Source organism: Nicotiana attenuata, unplaced genomic scaffold (assembly GCF_001879085.1).
Source record: "Nicotiana attenuata strain UT unplaced genomic scaffold, NIATTr2, whole genome shotgun sequence".
Classification (NCBI taxonomy): domain Eukaryota; kingdom Viridiplantae; phylum Streptophyta; class Magnoliopsida; order Solanales; family Solanaceae; genus Nicotiana; species Nicotiana attenuata.
In genome coordinates this window covers 97,769-106,408 of record NW_017671452.1, presented here as the reverse complement: position 1 = coordinate 106,408, position 8,640 = coordinate 97,769, and the positions used below count along the sequence as shown (strand labels likewise).

The following is an 8,640-nucleotide window of genomic DNA, read 5'->3' as shown; positions in this document are numbered from 1 at the left end:
TAAACTCAAGAGGGCCACAAGGCCCAATAATCAAACCCTCCGGTGACCCACACATGCCCAGGCACGTGCCTAACCCAAGCCCAAGGGAGCAGCCCAACACGGGAGCCAAACAAAAAGCGGGGTCGACTTCTGACGACCCCACCAACCCAAACAATCAGCCCACTTCTCGAGCGGGATCCAGCCCAATCCCCGATGCCTCAATCATCACTCTGGGTAATTTGCCCAATGGGGCCGGTCCCTTGCAATCAAAAGAATACTCAACCATAGGCACCACTGGTAAATTAACCCCCCACCCAAACTTCAAAGCCTACGCTTCCCCTACCAAAGCTACTAAAACTCCCTCTAATGGAGAAAACCCAAGAGACAGGAATGGAAATCGAGTGCCCTATCTGCACTCTTCTCCCTCTCCAGTCGAAAAGACCTCAAAGGTCACCTCCATTACATCCCCAATTAATGAGCAGCCAAAACCCCTAATCCCAACACCTGGCAACCCTTCCACTGTCCAAGATGTGACATTAGGAGGGTTTATGATGGGAGATCAGTCGATTAACCCCACTCCAACCCTTTGCCAAAGTAGCAAAGCTAAGAAACACAAAAATGGCAAGAGATACGACCCCAACCACCATCTCCACCCACCCACTGCCACCGGACCACCAACCGGCCTCCTGGTTGGAGGTTGCCATGCAGGGGCAAGGCCTCTCATACGACTTCACACTGGACAACAGGAAAATTACGCTGATAGTGCAAAATCCGGCACACCTTGCCAGAGTGACAGTGGAAGCCCTCAATAAGGCCTTAATGGCATTCGGCCCTCTCCTATGGCAATCGATGGCCAACAGCGACAGCCCAGCACCGATTACAGACCCACAAGCCCTCAGCAACCACATCCTCCAAAATTTCCAATCTCTCCCCTTCTTCCTAGATCTGATGAGAGAGTACCCAGCGGCGGAGCCAGTCTTCACTCAGATCAACTTGCCATCAAGCAGCTTCCACTCCAAGGAGATCGAACTCCTCACCACCCCTGAAGAACATTCAACAAGGAATCTCCACGCACTGGAGATTCTCAAGAAGAAAGATGCCACAGGAGAACCGGAACAAACCTACCCAACACCAAGAACAGACTCGATTCTGCTAGACTCAGTAAGGTCGATCGAGTTCAGCACGGATACGAGCAAAATAATAGTAGTCTTGTGCCCCAAAGTAATGTCCAAGTGCGGAATGAGCCTAGTCTCAGCCCAAACACATGGACCACTGAAACCACTACTAAATCTAACTCCTATTCTGAGTCTGAAGAGGAAGTCTCCCCCCTCAAGTGCCAAGTCTACCAGGCCCATCGAGCCCTCAAGAGGGACCTCACCTATCACCCACATCCCCAATGATAAACTACATCATATGGAATGTTAGGGGTGGTAACAGTGCTGAATTCAAAAGGCACTGTCTAGAGATGGTTAAAATGCACAAGCCGGCAGTGCTAGTCCTACTGGAAACCAAGATGGTTGACCATCAGACATTGGCCAAAACCTTGGATTTTGATATGATCATTCAATCTCCAGCGATGGGTGCATCTGGGGGAATCGTGTTCATGTGGAAGGAGGACCTTGTAGCTGTGGAAGAAGTAGCCACTACCCCCCAAGGTATTCACGCAATGGTGAAGGTAAGACCTGCGCACCCCCCTTGGTTTTTCTCAGCTATTTATGCCAGTAATACTCTATCAGAAAGAAAATTCCTATGGGATCAGCTAATCACCATCTCTAGGAACACCAGTGAGAACTGGTTCATAGGGGAGACTTCAATGAAGTCCTGAAGGCCAGGGACAAATTTGGGGGCAACCCTATAAACCTGAGCCGCAGTAACCTGTTCTGGAAATGCATAAATAAGTGTAACTTAATTGACCTAGGGTACAAAGGTAGCAAATACACCTGGACCATCAAAAGATATTCCAACAGTAATGCCCTAATTCTGGAAACGAGTGATAGGTGCTTTGCCAATGAGGGTTGGATTAAACAGTACCTCAAGGCAAGTGTACAACACCTCCCTAGGACCCACTCAGACCACTGTCCCTTGAAAATCTAATTGGAAGGGCCCCCAAGTAATAAACCAACCAGGCCCTTCAGATTTGAAACAATGTAGGCTAGCCACCCTTCTTTCCCAAGTATTATCAATCAAGCCTTCTCTGTCCAGCCCACTCTCCTCCAATCCACTGATAAATTCAAAAGGCTGGCAATAAAATGGAACCAAGAAGTCTTTGTAACATCTTCCACCAAAAGAATAGACTCTTGGCCAGAATCAGTGGCATCCAAAGGTCCCCTAGCTACCAATTCAGTAGCTTCCTGCAAAACCTTGAGTCAGAGCTCAATAACAAGCTGAACCTCATCCTCAGAAATGAGGAGGACTTCTGGAAACTGAAATCCAGGATCAGCTGGCTAAATGATGGAGATGCCAGCACAAGATTCTTCCACACTTCTACCCTAAATAGAAGGAGAAGAAATAGGATCCTATCCCTCAAAGAAGACAATGGCAACTGGATCAATGATCAGAAAGAGATCCAGTCCACCATTGTCGACTTCTTTACCAAGCTCTACACAACCTCCCATTCTGAAGTTCCTTGGGCAACCACTAACCACTCTACCATGGAACCTGCTCTGCACCAAAGCCATAAGGTTTTCATGGACAGACCCCTCCAGATGACTGAAATCAAAAAGGCTGTCTTCTCCAGTAAACCATTCAAATCCCCTGTCCGGTGGGGGACTCTGTCTCAGAATTCTGCATGAAATGCTTCAGCACTTGCTCCATGGACAAAACCATGAACCAAACCCTTCTGTGCCTAATCCCCAAATGCCCTCAAGCCTCAATGCTGGAAAACTTTAGACCCACTGGCCTTTGCAATACAATCTACGAAACAATCACTAAAATCATAGTGAATAGGATTAAACCTATCACGCCCCACATCATAGGACCAAGCCAAGCAAGCTTCCTAACCAATAGAAGGGCCAGTGACAATGCCATTATTGTCCAAGAATACATCAACCATTTCAGGAAAATGAAAGGAAAGAGTGGCAACATGATCCTCAAAATAGACCTAGAGAAGGCCTTTGACAGGCTGGAATGGTCTTTCATTAGAGACACTCTAGAGGCCTTCAACTTCCCCAAGGGCCTATCCAAACTCATCATGTCTTGCATAAGTACCTCATCCATCTCCATCCTTGTCAATGGAGGTAAAACTGAACCTTTCAACCCTTCAAGAGGCATCAGACAGGGGGACCCCATGTCACCCTACCTATTCATTCTGTGTATGGAAAGGCTCTCCAGATCTATTGACCAAGCAGTCATGCAAAACCAATGGCATCCCATTAGCATAAGCAGGACTGGGCCTAAAATTTCCCATCTCTTCTTTGCAGATGACCTCACCCTCTTTGCTAAAGGTAACTTTAGGAACTGCAATACCATCCTATCCATACTACATAGCTTCAACAATCAGTCAGGACAAAAAATAAATCTAACCAAATCCAGAGTCCTGTTCTCCTCAAATACCACCCAGGATACCTCACAACAACTCACCAACCTTCTATCCATCAAACACACCACCTCCTTTGAGAAATATCTTGGTTTTCCCATTTTCCACAAGAAACAGACAGCCTCAGACTTCCAATTCATCATTGACAATATGCAATCCAAGTTGGCTGGCTGGAAAACTAATTACCTCAACATGGCTGGGAGAACAGTCCTGGCAAAGACCACCCTGAGCAGTATCCCAAGCCATGTAATGCAATATATCTCCCTCCCCACCAAAGTAACTAACCAAATTGATAGAATCCAGAGAAACTTCCTCTGGGGCACCACCCCGAAAAAGAAGAAGCTTCATTTGATTAAGTGGTATGTAGTCACTCAAACAAAATCAGAGGGAGGGCTAGGCATGCAAAAAGCTAGCTTTAAAAACAAAGTTGCTCTAGCAAACCTTGCATGGAGAGCTTGCAAGAATACTAACAGCCTTTGGGCCAGAGTCCTTATCCACAAGCACTGTAACATGTCCAGACCTACTCAAGCTTTGAGACACCCTAGGAACCAAAAATCACCAATTTGGAAGGGTTTACTAAAGGGCTGGGAAACATGTAGCAAAGCCAGCAGATGGGTAGTTAACAGGGGGAATAGGGTTAACTTCTTTAATGACACCTGGATTCCTAATCAGCCAGCCCTCAGGCAATTGATACAAGGTCCTCAAACCCAGAATGACCTCAATATTAAGGTTGAATCAATTCACAATATGGGCACCTGGGACACCTCAATCTTCTCATTTGACCTCCCCCCATATCCTAAACCTTCTTAACTCTGTATTTATTCCCAGTATAGCCACTAAAGAGGACAACCTAATTTGGGGCCTCACTGCCAATGGGAAATTCTCCAACAACACTGCTTACTCCTTCTTAAGAAGGAACACTCATGCTTACTCTCCTGGAAAAGAACAACAATTCAAGTGGATTTGGGAACTCCAAACACCAAATAAAATAAAGCACTTTATCTGGCTCTTAACTCACAGAAGACTAGCCACCGGGAGCTTTCTACACTCTATTGGACTGGAATGCTCCCCTCAGTGCCACTTTTGTGGGTTCGAAAAAGAGGACATTGACCACATCTTCTCCCAATGCCCAAATGCTGTTCAGTTTTGGAATTCAATCAAATCAAAATCTACAGCTCCACCATCTTCCAATCTACCTCTCAATGGCCAGCCTTGGCAATCAGTTTTGCAAAATATCAAAGGTGTTAAGTACAATAACTGCCTCAACTGGGACAGCCTCCTTCCCTACTGTCTCTTGCATATTTGGCTGTCAAGGAACAACAATGTGTTCAACAACAAAAAGGACCCAATCAATGCTAACAACACAATTTCTAAGGCAACTGAATTCCATGTGCTTAATAATAACAAGCAAAACCAGTACATCCACCAAATCATGCTAAAATGGATTCCACCACCAAGAGGCTCCTATAAACTCAATACTGACGGAACAGCTAAGGAAAACCTAGGAATGGGGGGAGTTGGTGGGATTTTCAGAAATCATAATGGAAACTGGATTTTGGGATACATGGAAAACATACCCCATACAACAAACATAAGGGCAGAAATCAAAGCCCTTATCAGAGTTCTACAACTAGCGGAACTAAACAACCTACTTCCGCTAGAAATAGACACTGATTCTTCAGAAACAATCAATATGCTGTTAAATGGAAATCTAATATTTGACCTTCTAATTTGTGAATGCAGATTGTTGATTCAAAGAATGGGCAACATGGTGGTGAGGCACACATACCGGGAGCAAAACAGGGTAGCTGATGTGCTGGCGAAGGAGGCAGCAAAGGAAACTTTTTTGAACAAATCAGTCTCTCTAGCAGTTCCTTCGGTGTTTGCCATTGATGTATTTTGGGCAGACATCCTAGGAACTGAACTACCTAGATCTTTTGTGGGTTGTAACTCAAGTACAATTATGCAAAACTATGCGTCATTGGGGGCCATCAGGTACCCCAGTAGCTGCCAAAGTAGTGTAACAACGTTGTTTTAACTTTCTAATATATTATCCTTTTAACAAAAAAAAAAAAAGGACATGTCACAAATGATGCAATTTTTAAACACCCCAAACATAATCATGAAATATAAAAACCTAGAGGTGAGACATTTGCCCATGCACATATTTGCTTGCTTGTCTCATACCTCACCAAAAATATCATAATATTACATTCCATAGAACATGTATCTTTAAATTCTTTTAAGTATCGTATAAATATTTTAAACACAATTTTAAAGTTTTTAAAAAAGGGCATCACAATGCACTAGATTCTCGCCATGCGCGAGGTCCAGGGAAGGGCCTGACCACAAGGTCTATTATTCGCAGTCTTACCTTGCATTTCTACAAGAGGCTCGAACCCGTGACATCCTGGTCACATGACAGCACTTTTTAAAGAGGATAGGAAATTTTCAGAACTTGAAGGGGATAAGGAGAAACTTTTAGAAAGTTGAGGGGAAAATGTTTCAGAGATACAGGACTTTAGCTGCAAAAATGGTTAGGTGACTTAACTCGTGAAAACAGTAATGAGGGAGAGAGCGCGTGCTGATTCCCCTCGAAATTCAAACCTCAGTCACATTGAGTACTCTGTCTGAATTCCGGAATCCCTAAAGCCCCTTTTCCTCCGTCTGCGAACCAAACACCCCGACGGTACGGCGTAGTACAGATCGATCGATGCGGAACATTCTATCGATGTGGGAAAATGGATCCGGCAACGGCAAAGATAATGACGATAACATCAAGGAGAAGAGCATAACAAAAGCAGCAGGGTTCGTGGTCTTCTCGGGAATCGCAATGAGCATTCTCAAAGCCGTCAATCCTTTCAATAATCCAAACCTCAATATTAAAAGCAGTGAGGTAAAGGCAACAGTTTTTGAGTCAGCTCAACCTCAAATTCAGCCTCACGTGCTTCAACAATCCCAGCCAGAGCCTGAGCCCATTGTCAAGGTTGTTGTCTCGTTTGTAATTGCATACGTTTGCTAAGTTATATGTTCAATCATTTTAAGTTTATTTTTCTAAATGTGTTTGTTTTGTGGCTTTTTTAGAAACCGAATTGTTGTGCGGAGAAAAGAGCAAAGGAAGCTTCACAAAATGTAATAGAGATTGAGCGGGGAGACACTCTTTGGGGACTCTCTAGACAATATGGGGTATGCATTCGTGTTATTTCCTCTATCTCAATTTAGATAACATTCTGCAAATGTTTGATGCCATTCCATTTCTTCTACTTTTATGACTTTTAAGAATTCAAATTCGTTTTAGCTATTCAAATTAAACTATGATGCATTTTTACTTTGTCAACATCAATTTTTGAACTACTGCTTTAATATTTTATTTCTGATATTTGTAAAATATTATATGAATCAAATTACTAACATTTTAAACTTGCCGTCATATAAAATATGAAAGATTGAGTATTTTATTAGAATATTGGTTTCTCCTTTATTCCAAAGAAAAAAAGAGGACAAAAATCTTCATTTACCAGTTGATGGCATGGTAGCATATTGAATGTATATTTTGGCTTCACAGGTATCAATTGAGGCAATTAAGGAGGCTAACGGGCTTGAAGGGGATACCATCTATGCTGGCAAGAAACTTGTAATACCCTAATGTGCTCCTTCTCTTTGCTTCTTCTTGTTGTATCATTACTTATGATGTGAGTTTTTTTTTTCTTCCTTTTTGTCTATTGGGTAAGCTGTATTAGGGCAGAAAATTTTGTAGTTTGAGACCAACGCTATGGCTGCCAGTGGAGATAGGGATGTGAGATTGGTTTTGAGCTATGTAAAATGAGGAAAATCTTAGCTGCTATGATGAACTTGTATCTTGACTCACAATATTTTATCATGTAGAAGAAATGCTTACTTTCCAAATCCTCTTTTGGCTTGTTGCCCTTTATCATGTGTATTATTGTATTTCTCTTTGTTTAGTTGCATCCTCCATGGTATTATATTTGGCAGCAAATCAAACTTCCAATTTTAATCTGTTGCAAAAGCAAGAGAAATGCAGTTAGCAATAAGATCAAACTTTTTTTTTTATATATAACAAAAGCAACAAGAAGAAACTGAACAAACAAAATGTTAACAGAAATGTAAAGTAAAGGGGTTTTGAACCTATCAAAAGAAAATGTAAGGGGTTGTGATCATCAATCACAAGTATTTTCCCAGTGAGGGTGGATGGGATGGAAGAAATTTGGGCGTAAATCTTTCCTAATATATGTAGGATTTAAAGCTTCAAATCTACTGGTTATCCGTCTAGGAAAGCCTTCATGCATTTGTTCTGCTTTACCATTTGATGCATGAACTTGTTGAATCTTCACTAATTATAGATTGTAAAAGTTAGCTTGTATGATTTCGTTATATTGGCTCCAAAGTAACTATCCAATTGCATTGCTAGAGAAGCTTACAGAGGTGACAATAGAATGTTTCACCAGCAAGAAAAGTAATGGTTGCATCTCCCTAATCTTTACCCTACCGTTACTTTCCTCCAGCTCAAAGTCTGCATAATAATGCATTTTCACGATATTATCATTTTTCCACTTGACAACATCTATTACAATGTTCTGAACTTGTAATGGCAAGTTCTGCCAGACTACTGCTATGTTGCAGCATAGGAACCTGTCAACATGTGAATATTAGCATTGAAACTAGAGAAACAATGGAAACCTACAATGGACTATGAGGCAAGGGATATGTATCCACTTCACCTCCCACTCAGTAATGGTGGAAGCTCATAAATCTCTCATCGTGGAGAGTGAGATCAATCTTGTCCATCAGGTCTTCCCACGTGCATGTGCTCTTCTTCCACCATACTGTAGGCTTCTTTCTATTTTCGGTGCAAGTATAGCGCATTTCTTATGCTTGGTATGGTTCTTCCATTTATTAATGTCTTGGCTCCTATACTTATTGTTTTGGCTAGGCATCAATTGAATTTGGCCTCTTAACGTCTTTGACTTAATTAAGCATTGCTTATTATGTGGGTATACATGATGGTCTTATATAGTCTGATGATGAGGATTTAATGTGCCGAGCATCATGATCATATCGTATGTAAATTATCAAATGCATATACTTGTTAGAACAGCTCTCCCTTC

At 42.3% G+C, this 8,640-nt stretch overlaps 1 protein-coding gene across 1 annotated transcript; it reads left to right on the top strand.

Moving 5' to 3' along the window:
• Positions 1-6,026: 6,026 nt before the first annotated feature.
• On the top strand, positions 6,027-7,422 carry LOC109208386 (probable endopeptidase p60). Its single transcript, XM_019371499.1, has 3 exons — positions 6,027-6,500; positions 6,599-6,700; positions 7,080-7,422. The coding sequence occupies exons 1-3, from the start codon at positions 6,228-6,230 to the stop codon at positions 7,158-7,160; spliced, it is 456 nt and encodes a 151-aa protein (XP_019227044.1). The 5' UTR covers positions 6,027-6,227; the 3' UTR covers positions 7,161-7,422.
• The last annotated feature ends 1,218 nt before the right edge of the window (positions 7,423-8,640 follow it).

What these genes read in the sequence shown, in the direction of transcription:
- LOC109208386 (XM_019371499.1), top strand. Translation starts at nt 6,228, where the DNA reads ATGCGGAACATTCTATCGATGTGGGAAAATGGATCCGGCAACGGCAAA. An exon ending in AGCCTGAGCCCATTGTCAAG is followed by an intron (nt 6,501 to 6,598) that starts GTTGTTGTCTCG and finishes TGGCTTTTTTAG; the next exon opens with AAACCGAATTGTTGTGCGGA. An exon ending in GACTCTCTAGACAATATGGG is followed by an intron (nt 6,701 to 7,079) that starts GTATGCATTCGT and finishes TTGGCTTCACAG; the next exon opens with GTATCAATTGAGGCAATTAA.